The sequence below is a fragment of the Giraffa tippelskirchi genome, chromosome 7 (assembly GCF_054371585.1).
Source record: "Giraffa tippelskirchi isolate mGirTip1 chromosome 7, T2T-mGirTip1v1.2.pri, whole genome shotgun sequence".
Taxonomy (NCBI): Eukaryota; Metazoa; Chordata; class Mammalia; order Artiodactyla; family Giraffidae; genus Giraffa; species Giraffa tippelskirchi.
Window position 1 is genome coordinate 39,350,886 of NC_137281.1, and position 14,728 is coordinate 39,365,613.

Consider the following 14,728-nt stretch of genomic DNA (forward strand, 5'->3'; position numbering starts at 1 on the left):
CAGGTTAAACGTTTTCTAGAAATTATCACAAACATTACATGGTCTGACAGTAAGTATATTTAGGAATCTAGATTAAATTTATCAGTTAAACTGAAAAAGAGGAAAAACTGATCACATGCAATGGATTTCACATAAAAACCCTTCCTGAGGGAGTGTTACATGAGAAGTGTCCAGGAGAGGCAGTTTATATGTGCCACCCACTCATAAGAAAATGCAGTGACTGAGGCACAGTTTGAGAGTGCACACTTTATAAAGTGTATTCAATAATATGGGTGTTACTGAAATAAAGCTGTAAGTAGAAATCAATAAATTAAGACATAGCTGACTTAACAGTATACAGAGATGAAGACTCTACCTATCTTACTTCTCACTTACCATGTTTAAAAACTCCAATAAGGAGTGACTTATCAGCATCAAAATCCCACCACTCAGCTGGAACTTCTGAGTGGTCTGGTTCTGGGACCCAAACATCAATGTCACTTAAAAAAAAGCATGATATGACTTTATGAGTTACTATAAACAAGTCTAAGAGGAGGCAAAATTTTACATAGCTTCTAAAAAGCATTGTGGTTTTTAAACAAGAAGAGGCTGTAACTTTATTTTATTATTTCCCACAATTATCACCAATTAAAATTATAAAATTGCACAATAACTACAAAGATATCATGAAATGAATTAATACTCTTAAGCACAACAGAAGAAGTTAAGTTTCACCAGGTTTACTTTATCCTTACGGAATAATATTCTTTCCACTGATTTCCTTCAGACACAGACAAAAGGGTCTATCTGATTATGTCAGCAAACAATGTGGCCAAAATCATCTGGTTCAAATATTTTACTTTGTATATGAGGATACTGAGCCCCTAAAAAAGCAAATCAATTGCTCTAGGCTGTAAAACAAGTTATGTCTCTTTTAGACTGCTATTGCTAGGAATAGGAAATCAATCCTGAATATTCATTGGAAGGACTGATGCTGAAGCTGAAGCTCCAATCCTTTGGCCCCCTGATGCGAAGAGCCCACTCATTAGAAAAGACCCTGATGCTGGGAAAGATTGAAGGCAGGAGGAGAAGGGGACGACAAAGGACAAGATGGTTGGATGGCATCACCGACTCAATGGACACGAGTTTGAGCAAGCTCTGGGAGATAGTGAAGGACAGGGAAGCCTGGCATGCTGCAGTCCATGGGGTCGCAAAGAGTTGGACACGACTGAGTGACTGAACAACAACAACAATTGCTAGGAAGTCACACTGAAAAATTGAGCACTGCTTACAACTAGAGGAAAACGCAAGTTTTTGATTAATAATTTGATGAAAACACTCAAAGTGCTATTTTTATGCTGTTTATAATACCATGTCACAAAATGACAATATGATAAGTTACTAAAAACATAATGATAAATCTCTGATGCTCTGGTAATTTGGTGGTTTTCATTAATATAAAACAACTACAGCACTTATAATTTTATAAATATAACTTTGTTTTCTTTTATCACTTGAAATTATTATTTTTCCAGAAACATTCTGCAAGTAACATATCTCTAAAGTAATATATACCTCTAAAAAGGGAAAGATGCCATGCATAAAAGGACTGAAATGTTCACTTCTTTACCATAGAGATTCAAGCCATTGTCTCCTTCAGCCTAGCATCCAGTTAATAATGTTTGACAAGGATTAGCAAATATCACTAATTTTTATATAAATATATGTCATTCTTATATTGTATTCAACAGCCAAAGGGGCAGAGATTGAATAGGGCTTGCCTAGTAGCTCAGCTGGTAAAGAATCCTCCTGCAATGCAGGAGACTCTGGTTTGATTCCTGGGTTGGGAAGGTCTCCTGGAGAAGGGATAGGCTACCCACTCCAGTATTCTTGGGCTTCCCTGGTGGCTCAAAGGGTGAAGAATCCACCTGCAATGTAGGAGACCTGAATTCCATCCATGGGCCAGGAAGAACCCTGGAGGAGGGCATGGCAACCCATTCCAGTATTCTTGCCTGGAGAATCCCCATGAACAGAAGAGCCTAGTAGGCTACACTCTAGTGAGTCTGAAAGAGTTGGACATGGCTGAGGATTAAGCACAGCATAATACCCCAGAGAATCAAAATTCTACTTGAGAATTTCTCTATGAAATTAATGAATTATCAGTTTTCAAAGAACCACAGATATGACTTAAAAACACAACACATAAAAAAAAAATATCACAAATTTAGTTGCATTTCATCTCTTCATCTTAGAATCATAAATTTTATAAAGTAATTAACAAAGGACTATGGATGTAAGATATGAAGAGTTTCCTAAGTTGTGTGACAAAAGTTCATCTATAAGTTGGTTATCTTTGGGAACTCAAAATAAACTTTCATACAGATATAAAATAAATGATCAATGTTTCTGGTCTGGTCCACAAGAACCTAATACTTAACCACTAATATAGCTGAAATAAAAGACACTGACAATGAAAAAGAAAGAGATATAAGTTTTATAATAAAACATAAGGAAATCACTTTTTATTTTTCATAAGTATTTTTTGCCAGGAGACTGAAAGACATTTTTCAGCATTCTAAAGTGCACATCTCATTATATCTTATTTTGCTTAAAAACAGAAATGTCACAATCACAATATTTTTTAGTTTAGTTCAGAAAGAGGAAGAGAGGTTTTCCTGTGATATGGCAAAAGCTGAAAAACAGATGAGGAAAAATACAGTTAAAGAAGATATTTAGTTTTGATTGCATTCCTGGTCAGGATTAATCAAAGCAAAAGCACAGAAAGATAAAGGAAAAAGAGGAAAGAACACAGGGACACGATACCCAAAGTGGAATAATCAAGTGGGTCAGATACTGTATTTCCCTTTACAAACCATCAGGTGGCACTCTAAGCTCAAAATACTGTGACATCCGAGGTGGAAGGTTTTTCCCTTCTTTTAAAGAATAAAGGGGGCTTCCCTGATAGCTCAGTTGATAAAGAATCCGCCTATAATGCAGGAGACTCCAGTTCGATTCCTGGGTTAGGAAGATCCACTGGAGAAGGGGAAAAGCTACCCACTCCAGTATTCTGGCCCGGAGAACATGTGGTCCTGAAGAGTCGGACAGGACTGAGTGACTTTCACTTTACATACTTCCCTGAAGCTCAAATGGTAACGAATCTGCCTGCGATGCAAGAGACCAGGGTTCTAGGGTGGGAAGTTCCTCTGGAAAAGGGAATGGGAAAAGGGAGTGGCAATCTACTCCAGTATTCTCACCTGGAGAATTCCATGGACCGAGAAGTCTAGTGGGCTACAGTCCGTGCTGTCGCAGTCGGACACAACTGAGCGACTAACACACACAAAGAGTAAAGGGCACTCAGTATATACCCCATGGTTTAAATGTGCCACATGCATGTTAAATGTTCGTTAACTGCTGGGGAAAGGAATACAATAAGGTACATACACCTCTGTTGTTAATTTCTGCAATCTCTTGCATAAAGCCTCTGACTTCCCCTGGCCAAATCATTCATTCAAAATACATTTAAACAGTATTCACTATGTGTTAACAATGGCAATAATAAGATAGATATATCCCTGATCTTTTGAAGAAGTATCTGCAAAACCTCTTCAATACCTGTGATGAGTGCTGTGACAAGGCACCCAGTTGAGAGGACAGGGAGGCGGAGCTGATGTCGCCTGAGTAGTAAGAGAGGGAGAAGGGAGGAAAATGGGAAAGAGAACGTTGCCCCAAGAATGCAAAGGTCTGGAGGCAATGAGGGAATGTGTTGAGAGAGATATGAATACGCTAAAATCCAAATAAAATCCAAATGAGAAGCCAGCAAAGGAGAGAATAATGAAAGAGGATATAATTCAAAGATCATAGTTCCTAGGAAATCACAAGAGGGTTGAATTCAATCAGATCAAAGAAAAAGAGAAGCCGGTCAGTCAACAACAGATTATATTTACTGATTGTTACTATTTCCCAGGCTCTAGAGGCTAAGAATATGCTCATCAATAAGACAGATAGCATATGTCACCTTCAGTCAGCTTAAATTGTACTGACAGGAGAATACAATTTAAAAATAAATATAATTTTTAATACTAGTAGGCATCATGAATGAGATAAAATAAGATTAAGTCATAGTAAGTGACCGGTGGGCTGCTCTAGCTGGAGTGGGCAGGGAAGGCCTATTTGCAGAGGTGAAACCTAAGCTGAGACCTGCATGATGGGAGCAGGCACTTCTGTGGAAAAAGAGAGGAAAGAGTATTGGCACAGGGGAAACAGCACAGAATGAGCCTGACATGCTGCAGGAACACTGTGGGTGAAGGACAGAGTGGAGGAAGAGGGCCCAGACTTATGTAGGCCACTGCAGATAGGTCTTCATTCTATGAGAAATGAGAAGGTTCTAAGAAGAGGAGTGCCTTGGCCTGATTTCTGCTTTACAAAGATCACTCTGGCTTCTGTATCAAGGCCCAACTGTAGAGAGGCAAAAGATGCAATAATGGGAATTCCCTGGCAGTCCAGTAGTGGTTAGAACTCTGTGCTTCCACTGCAGGGGGCCTGGGTTCAATCTCTGGTCGGGGAACTAAGATCCTGCAAATCGTTGGGCCGTGCCAAAACAACAACAAAAAAATCCAACTACTCTTGAAAAAAAAGAGGCAGAGACTCAATAAGGAGGCCACTGCAAAAGTCTAAACATGAGATAATGGTGGGTTGCCCTAGGGAGTCAGCAGAGGAAAGAATGAAAAAGTGCTCAGACTTTGCATATACTTTGTCAAGCTAGCAAGTCTTCCTGTAGGGTTTGAGGAGAAGAGAATAATCAAGAATGATACCAGAGAAACTGGGTGGTAGATTTACTAGGATGGAGAAGGCCCGTATGTGGGAAGGTGGGGAGGGAACAAAAGGAAACAGAAGATTTGGAAGATGCAGGGGAAGATTGAGATGTTAATCAGATATTTCAAATGGAAATGTTTGAGGCAGCTGTTTTAAACCTTAGAGCTGAGGGGAAAGGTCTGGGATGAATACGTAAATATGACAGTCATCTATGTATAGATCATATTTGATATGATGAGGCTGCATAAGTTCACATAAGGAGAAAGAACAGACAAGAAAGCAAGCTGAGGACACAGCTCTTGACCAATCCAATATCTAGAGACCTATCAGAGGAACTGTTGTTGTTTAGTCTCTCAGTCATATCTGACTCTTTGCAACCCCGTGAACTGTAGCCTGCCAGGCTCCTCTGTCCATGGGATTTCCCAGGCAAGAATACTGAAGTAGGTGGCCATTTCCTTCTCCATGGGATCATCCTGACCTAGGGATTGCACCGGTGTCTCCTGCATTAGCCGATAGATTCTTAATCGCTGAGCCACCTGGGAAGCCTCTATTAGAAGAATAAGAGCTGCCGCTGCTCCTGCTAAGTCGCTTCAGTTGTGTCCGACTCTGTGTGACCCCACAGACAGCAGCCCATCAGGCTCCGCCATCCCTGGGATTCTCCAGGCAAGAACACTGGAGTGGGTTGCCATTTCCTTCTCCAATGCATGAAAGTAAAAGTGAAAGTGAAGTCGCTCAGTCGTGTCCAACTCTTAGCGACCCCATGGACTGCAGCCTACCAGGCTCCTCCGTCCATGGGATTTTCCAGGCTAAAGTACTGGAGTGGGGTGCCATTGCCTAAGAGCTAGCAAAGGAAAATAAGAAGACCAATGAGGAATAAAGAACAACCAGGTGGGTGTAGTAGCATGGATGTCTCCTGAAGACATCATTTCAAGAAGAGAGAAATAGAGTAAGTTCAGAGACATCTAAACTTCACACTATAGGTTATTAGTGGCCTTACTAAAACTCATTTCAATCAGAGAGTAGAGATATAGGATTAACCGGAACAGGCTGAAAAGGAAATGCAAAGTAAAGATGTATAAGATTATCAACCCACACAGCTCTCTATTTTTGTGAAGGAGAGCAGAGAAATGGATTAGAAGGATGTATGTATATTATAGTAGATTTTTTTTTCTTTTTAAGGTGAATGATATTAAGGAATGTATATATGCCAAGAGAATGATTCAGTAAAGAGTGGGGGAAATGATGACTCAGGAAACAAAGGTGTAAAATCTTTAAAAGGTAAGAGATGAGTTCCAAGCATAAGGGCTGCTCTTAGGAGGATGAGGAGGAGGATTTTTATGGCATCCCGAGAGAAGGAATAAATAGGGGGACACATATGACAAGTAGAACTGAAGGTAGCTCTTGTCTGTTTCTGTTTTCTCCATGAAATATATACCAAAGTCATTACTGGAGGGGGATGCTAGTAGGATAGGAAGATGGTTTGAGGAGAGAGGTATAGAATAGTCCTCTTGAAGAACGGGTAAATGAACTTTCTGGTCGTGGTGGTTAAACAGCTTTGTGTTCAACCACATTTGAGATTAACGATCATAAATTTGAAGTGAGTCATTTGACAGGGTTCATGTGATTTTCTCCAGCAATGTTCAACTGCTTAGATATAGGCAAAAAGGTAAATGGATTTTTAGGTTTAACATGAATTGGGATTGTGTCATGTATGTAGAATAGAGGGAAAAGCAGGCAAAGAATTTTAGTGAGTACAGTGCTGGACTACAGAATGCTTATAGAATGCTTATTTATAATGAGGAAAGTGGGGGATGAAAGTGATGATGGATAGTAAGTGATAAGATGGGGACACTAATACCATGATGAAGCTAGAGAATTACAGTTTTAAGGGCTTAGATATGGTAGTAGGAGCCCTAAAACTTAAGCTTCCTCCCTCTTACTACAATGAGAGACTTTTGCATCCTGTGATCCATCCAATACCTTGGTCTCTCAGTTCCTTGACCTTTATATCATCTTTTTTTCCCTCTCTACCACAGCCACACATGCACACAGTCATACTTAATCTTACCATCACCAATAGCAGCATTATGTCTTCAATCAGAATTTCAACTGTCAGTTCCTTCCAACTCAATTAACTTGGATACTTTCCCCTATAATTTTCTAGCTTCATCATGGTGTCCCCCATTTTACCAATTACTATCCATCATGACTTTCATCCCCCACTTTCCTCATTATAAATAAGCATTCTGTAGTCCAGCACTGTACTCACTAAAATTCTTTGCCTGCTTTTCCCTCTGTTCTACATACATGACACAATCCCAATTCATGTTAAACCTAAAATTCCATTTACCTTTTTGCCTGTATCTAAGCAGTTGAATATTGCTGGAGAAAATCACATGAACCCTGTCAAATGACTCACTTCAAACTTATGATCATTAATCTCAAATGTGATTAAACACAAATAAGCTGTTTAACCACCACGACCAGAAAGGAGGGCTTCCCTTGTGGCTCAGCCAGTAAAGAATCCACCTGCAATGAGGGAGACCTGGGTTTGATCCCTCCCTGGGTTGAGAAGATCCCCTGGAGAAGGGAAAGGTTACCCATTCCAGTATTGGGCCTGGAGAATTCCAAGGACTGTATAGTTCATGGGGTCGCAAAGAGTCAGACACGACTGAGAGACTTTCACTTCACATGGTAGTAGGAAGCTCCTACCACTGCTATTTTCACTCTTCTTATAATTTTCAGTTACAGAGCCAACAAAGAGATTAATAGACGAAAGGCAACAAACTGACAAGGATTACTCTAAATTTGTAGCTTTTCCTTTCTGTGAATTTCACTGAATAAAGAGCCACTTAATATAAAAATTCCTGGTCATTTAACTTTTGCCTCATTATGTTGCTAAAAAATAAATATAAACACGTTATCTACCTTGCATCAACTCCATCAAAAACTTTCTGACACTCATTTCCAATGACTTCTTGCTTTAGATAATACAGCATTCTTACACGAAGCAAAACTCTAAAAATGAGGGGGAAAAAAATCAAAAGACAGTAATCATCATTAAAGAAAATTCATCCATGGGTTAAAATTAAAAAAGAATTTGGATACAGAATTTTTATAACGAAATAATAATAATTACTTCTGATTAAATCAACCCCATTATTACCATATATATATATAATAGGTTTGTCCAAAATCTTCACAATCACCATTATTTAACCGCCAAGTAAGATACAATGAGATCACTTGGAGGACAGTTTTATTTCTCTCTCTGTTGATGAAAAGTGACACCAGAGGTGCCATGATTTGCTGAAGGACACCCTGTAAGATTAAGATTAGGACTGGCCCTAGACCACACTGTCTCTACTCTAAATCAGCATGCTTTAAGATTGTTAAAATTCAGAAAAGTAAACTTTTAATGAGTTGTGTTAAAAATACCCTACTACCTACTTATTACAGTGGTGTTTTATATGCTTTTTGTAGCCTTCATCTTGAAGTAGTTGCTCAGGATTGTATTTTCGAAGCCATTCTGCTTTTTGTATATCAAATGAGCTTGTTTGAGTCTTTACTTTCTTCCCTTTTCGACCTCTCGGTACTGGGGCTGACAGGCCTGTTGAAATGAGGACACGTGAAATCAGGGATAATTTGTATCAAGATGTTCAGTTTGAACATTTTTACAATGCAAGCAACTTCCGGAGGCTTTCAGAGGTCTGTCGAGGCTATATAGAGATCTTTGAAATGTTAATGGTACCAATATTAACTCAATTATAAAATAAGTCAACACAATGACTCCACACATATTAACACAATTTCTGCCAAACACCCAATTTAATATCTCTAATTAATCATTCTGATTACCTCTATGTTCCAAAACATTTTTTTTCTAAATGTAAAAACCAAAAGATCAAACCTTTCCCTGTGCTTTACTTTTTGCTTCCTTAGTTACAAAAGTCTAAGTTGTGGCTAAAAGATCTGTTTTGCACGAGTGTGTTTACTCTTCTTTCAAATACATGGTATACTTGAAGTATCTTTTCAAATATTAATATTTAAAAAGTTTTCTTTTTATAGTCCTTGTTTCCTACAATTACATTTTAGCAATTTGTTTATAGGCTCTCATTCATGTTGGAGACTTCCCTCAGATGTCTGATACTCTTGGTTATTTGCTCATATTTAAAAATTAAAGGAAAACTGACTGGCAGTCTGAATGAATGGAGATGACCATGGCCTCTGAAGGGTAATCTGGCTGGTTTTTTCCTGTCATTTGTCTTTAGGTTTTGCTCTGGTCAGATTAACCAAGGAAAATTTCTTAATTTTCTTCCTTGAGTATGACATTGTCGATTATACATATTAATTAACAGCCATTTGTTAAGTCCATGTTGCAAATCCCAGTGCAATGCAGACCTTCTTTTATGTTCTCTACAGAATAAACATTCAGTCAGTCTTCATACCATGGCTACATGGAGCTGAAGAGGGTATGCAGGGGTCTGATCTCTAAACAGCTTTTAATCAGAGACCCTGTCTTTTGTACCCACTTTCAGAGGTCATGAACATCATAAACTCCTGAAACTTTCAGATAATCTATTAAGCAAAATCAGTTGGTTGTGGCCCTTTCCTAATGTTGACCTAAGATTCAGTTCTCTCTGGTTGGTTAAGTTAGTTATCACTAATCTAATGCTCTGAGATTCCAAAATTCCTTTCCTACCCTGCCTACTTTTAAAGGTTTATTCTTATTTATTTTTAAATTATGGAATTAAGTATACACGAAAATAGATGGAATAATACGATGGAGCACCGGGTCCTATCTTCCGACTTCATTATCAATTCACGGCCAATTTTGCTTCATCTATATTATGTTTGCTCCCCAACATCCAATACTATTTTGAAATAAACTGAAGACAATAATCACCTCTAATAAATGTCTGAGTATCTTTTAACACATATAAAAGACCTCCTTAAAAAAAAAAATTACAATACCCTACAACATGTCAGCCCCAAGAAATGCAATAATACTTACTTAATATTTAGTATTCAAATTTATAATTATCTAATAAAAATAACAGAAGAATTTCCCCTGGGCTGCTGCTTTCAAACAGGATCCAAATAAGGCTCACACATTAAACTGACTGAGGACATTTAAATCTCTTTCGGGTTATAGCAGGCTTTTCAATCTTGGCACTGCTATTATTTTGAGCTGCACAGTTTCTTACTCTGGGTGCTGCCTGTGCACTCATGGCCTCTGCCCATCAGATGCCATTAACATCCTCAAAGTTGTGACAACCCAGAGTGAGAGCAAGACTGGGGCACAAAACCGTGTTTGGTTATGAGCTACTGATTTATAGATACCCTCTCCATTTCCTTCCCTTCTACTACTTAAGAAACTAAAATTTTTACGTGTATACTTCATCAAGCTTAATGCCTTGAATTTTTTCCTCTTTATTGACATTTAAGTTGGGTTTCAAGGAAGAATGAAATTATATTTGTGTAATATACACAATCTTCCATCTTTACCAGAAATCAGCTCTTCACATTAATAATTCATTCCCTCCTGTTGGGACAGAACCCCAATGACCACCCCAAATCTAAACCACATGCTTTCTGTTGTTCTCGATCTCAGTTCTTGGTTTATTTCCTCCATGGTATTCATCATAATCTAAAAGTATTTGGGTAATTTCATTTTATTTGGCTCCAAAATCACTAAGGATGGTAACTGTGGCCACAAAATCAAAAGACACTTGCTCCTTGGAAGAAAAGCTATGGCAAACCTAGATAGCATATTAAAAAGCAGAGAGATCATTTTGCTGACAAAGGTCCATACAGTCTAACTCTACCTGACCAGAATGTAATGTTAACTGTGGCCACAAAATCAAAAGACACTTGCTCCTTGGAAGAAAAGCTATGGCAAACCTAGATAGCACATTAAAAAGCAGAGAGATCATTTTGCTGACAAAGGTCCATACAGTCTAACTCTACCTGACCAGAATGTAATGTTCATGAGCTCAGGGATCTTGTCTGTGTTGCTCCTTCTCATTTTCCCAGTACTTTGCAAAGAAGCACATGACAGGTGCTTTACCAGGTATTTATTGATTAAAGGGAACAAAACTGTAACACAAATTTATGGGCATAGTCATCTTTTTTATCTTTATGGAAAATTCAGTTATTTTATGCAAAAAAGAATGTTCTGTTAGCAAGGTTACAAAGATTACAAAGAGAAATTTCCAGCCCTTCGATAAGACTGTAAATTGGCATAGCCACATTTGATGGCAAATTAAAATATTTAAAAAAATGTAAATGGATATCACTGTTTTCCAAATTTTAATGTACATACTAATTGCTGAGGAACTTGTTAAAATGTAGATTCTGATGCAGTAAGTCAGAGGTCTAAGATTCTGCATTTCTAAAAAGCTCCTGGGAAAGGCTCACAGACCACATTTTAGATACTAAGGATGTATATATGCTGTACTTCAACAATTCCATTTCTTGATAGCTACTTTAGTGAAAGATTTATTTCTGTGCACAACGAGGAATGTACAGGGATCTTCACTGATACCTGTTTTTCAATTGTCTAAAACTGAAAATGTCTTAAATGTCCATCACTAAAGGAGATGCTAAATGAACTAAGAAATATCCATACTATGGACTACTAAGCAGAAGTTTAAAAAATAAAATAGATCTACATAAATAAAGATGGACAACCTCTAAGAAATACTATTGGGTCAACAACTTGTAAACCAATACATGTTTGATAACAATATATAAAACTCAGACTAGTCTTTTCCAACTTGGAACTTGTATTGAGAGGGACGGTTAAGCGTTCTTTACCATTATCTGAAAATACTTCAGTATTTTATAGGGGACTATGTTAAGTACTAGTTATACGACTAGAGCTAAATTTAAAAAGGAAATAAAGTATGTTCCTACCTAGATGATTCTGTAGCTCTCGTGTCTGCCCATCTTCAGTTGGAGTAATGAGATCCCATATGAAGCCTTTAATTTTCTCATCTCCTCGGTAGTGAACAAGGCAATATGCTAAGAGGGCTCGGCAAATTATTTCTACATCGTGCTCGTTTAGCTGCCTTTTAAAACGGCCATGAGACAGAATCTCTCTCCATCGGCCCCATCTAGTTAAAAAAAGGTATATTTACATTAATATTGGATGAAATCCTAGAAAAAAACATAACTCGTGGATAAAAGGCCTGAAAACTACAAAAAACACGTCTTGTCATTAACAGGATTTACCTAATAAAGTTTTTATTCCCACAGAATAAAATGCAGAATCATGGTAATTTCTAGTATATTTTATTCAATAATGGATAACAATATTATCCATTTTGTTCATGAATATGCAAATCTGAGAACAATAAGAGGTTTGACATTAGCAATACATTTATAATTTTTAAATTTAAGGTATCTCATCATTCTATTAAATATGTTAAATATATAAATGCATGATACTTTAAAAATAATTTTATTGATTCTAACAAGAAAAAAGGATACTAGGATATAGTATATGTTTCCTATAATTTATATACCAGACTACTAACAGTAAACATTAAAAATAGTATTTTACCCATAAACTAGCAGATTTTTCTCTACTCTAAAGCATTCAGTTCTTCCATAGCCATTCGAACGCTCACAGGGTCTCCGAAGTTTGGGCTTTTCGTCTCCTTCACTTTCAGGTTCAGATAATTCAGCTAACTCATCTTTTGTGGCACTGAAGGGTCTTGTTTGCTTCCTAATTCTTGGAGTGTCAATAACCAAGCTGTTCTGTAAAATTTAACATCTATTACTTGAAGGTCCTTTTACTATTTTGCTTATAACAATATTTTACATTTTACCTTTCAAGCTGTACAAACTATAAAGCCAGAAGAAAGAAATTACTAACGATTCCATTGACCTACCAAATCAACTTAAATTTTTTTAATATTTCTTTAAAATCCTTATTACCATTTGTCATAAATTCATATTACAATCATAGGATAAAAACAATTTGGTATATGACTTTATTATTAATCTGAAATTATTATATTGTGCTTCTCCAACAACCATAAACTATATTTTAAACTGAATTTATGCATCATAATTATTTTCTTTACCTAATTAATTCATAATTTAATTTAGATTGTCTTCAATTTTTAAAATATACAATGGTAAAGTAAATCTCTGTACTTTATCCTAAAGATAAGTCCAAAGAAGTGAAATATCCAGAAATAGAAATATTGGCCAAAGGGTATACTTTTTTTTAATGGATCTGGAATCATGTTTCAGTGCTTTCCAAAAGACTCATACTAATACGTGTGCTGCAGTCCATGGGGTTGCAAAAGTCAGACACGACTGAGTCGACTGAAGTGAACTGAATATGCAACAAGCAAGGTAGTAAGTGTATACGAACCTCACTATGTTCAATGCACTTTAATTCATTCAAAACAACTTAAGTTGACAAACTTTTACCTTTATCGAGCAATTTCTCTAAGTTAGGCACTATGTTATGGGCTGCAGGCGAGGCTGTGACTAAGACAGTTTTCTGCTCAGGAGAAATTGATAGTCTTGAGGATCAGACTAATGTGTAAACAAATGCTATTCAGGATACAATACGTTATGATATAAGATAGGTACAAAAAAAGTCAGAATGATTTACAAAGTAGTGATTCTTGAAAGAGATCTTCAAGAATGAGAAGTAGTTTGCTAAGCATCTAAGGAAGAGATGGCATTATAAGTGACTAAAAGAGCAATGGACCTGAAAAGGTATTCTCTGTTCAAGTCCTAGAGCAGGAGAGGGTAAAGGGTAGGGGGCAAGCAGATCAGATAGGTTCTGCTATCCCACAGTAAGTATGTACACAGGGCATTGAATTTAATGGGTTATAGAATTAGTATGTCATTACTCATGACACTAACCTTCTCTATCAAGTTCTTCCACTGCAATCTTACTAGTTTTCCTTCTGTAATTAGTAAATATTTTCAAAGATATATAAAAGTTTAGCTTCTCCTTATATTTTAAACTAATTTTAGAATTCATCAATAGGGTGGATTAATTGATATTTTCATCTCTCTTATTCCTTCTACATTTATTAACTGGCATCTTCTATATAAGAAAAAGCTGACAAGGACCTAGTGTATAACACAGAGAATTATACTCAATATTTCATAATAACCCATAAGGGAAAAGAACCTGAAAAAAATATATATGTATTTATAATGAAATCACCTTGTTGTGCATGTGAAACTGAAACAACACTGTAAACCAACTATACTTCAATAAAAATTAATTAAAAACAAAACAAAGAGTTGTTCCTTTCCCTGGTCCCCCCCACCCCCCCAAAAAACCTTAGTTTTATTTTCTTGAGTAAATTTAAAGATTTTGATTTATTTCTACCTGTGATCAATTTACATTAGCTTTCTTTTTAAACTGCTTTACAATGTTGTGTTAGTATCTGTTGTATAACATGAATCAGCTATAATACATCAGCTTTTATGTAATAAAAATACTTTCATATGTACTTCTGTTACAAACAGTCACCAGATAGCACCTTTTTCCATTACATAATTTTTTGTCATATATTTGAATATGCCTATTATTTCCTTTGTGATTTCTAATTCAGAATGTTTTCCCATCAAATATATGATAAAATAGAAATCAGATTTTCTATTTTTCATGTTTTGTTTCAAAAATACATTTACCACAAATTGGAGTTTACTTGGTATAGAGCAAATTATTAAAATGCTTCCCCAGTGCTAACTGAATATTCTAATCATGATTATTACATAATTCCTTTTCCTCTAATGCTATTTATTTACATCCTATAAATTGATTTTCTCCTGTTCTTTTTCTATTCTTTGCTCTGTATATATTTCTTTCAATATCTTAGTTCCTTTATTATATGTTAATAAACTTTTATATTTTAAACATATATACCTGTCTGTCTTCATGATACTTCTTGCT

General features: G+C 36.5%; 1 protein-coding gene across 15 annotated transcripts in view; it reads right to left on the minus strand.

The window, feature by feature from the left end:
* Positions 1 to 14,728, minus strand: part of CHD9 (chromodomain helicase DNA binding protein 9) — a 156,716-nt gene that overhangs the window by 27,486 nt on the left and 114,502 nt on the right. For all 15 annotated transcript variants that reach the window (XM_081514422.1, XM_081514432.1, XM_081514431.1 and 12 more), the window contains 5 exons: positions 12,359 to 12,555; positions 11,710 to 11,909; positions 8,242 to 8,401; positions 7,720 to 7,809; positions 376 to 479 (listed from right to left, as the gene is read on the minus strand). In XM_081514422.1, the coding sequence (XP_081370548.1) occupies positions 376 to 479; positions 7,720 to 7,809; positions 8,242 to 8,401; positions 11,710 to 11,909; positions 12,359 to 12,555 (751 nt within the window). The remainder of the gene's footprint in view (positions 1 to 375; positions 480 to 7,719; positions 7,810 to 8,241; positions 8,402 to 11,709; positions 11,910 to 12,358; positions 12,556 to 14,728) is intronic.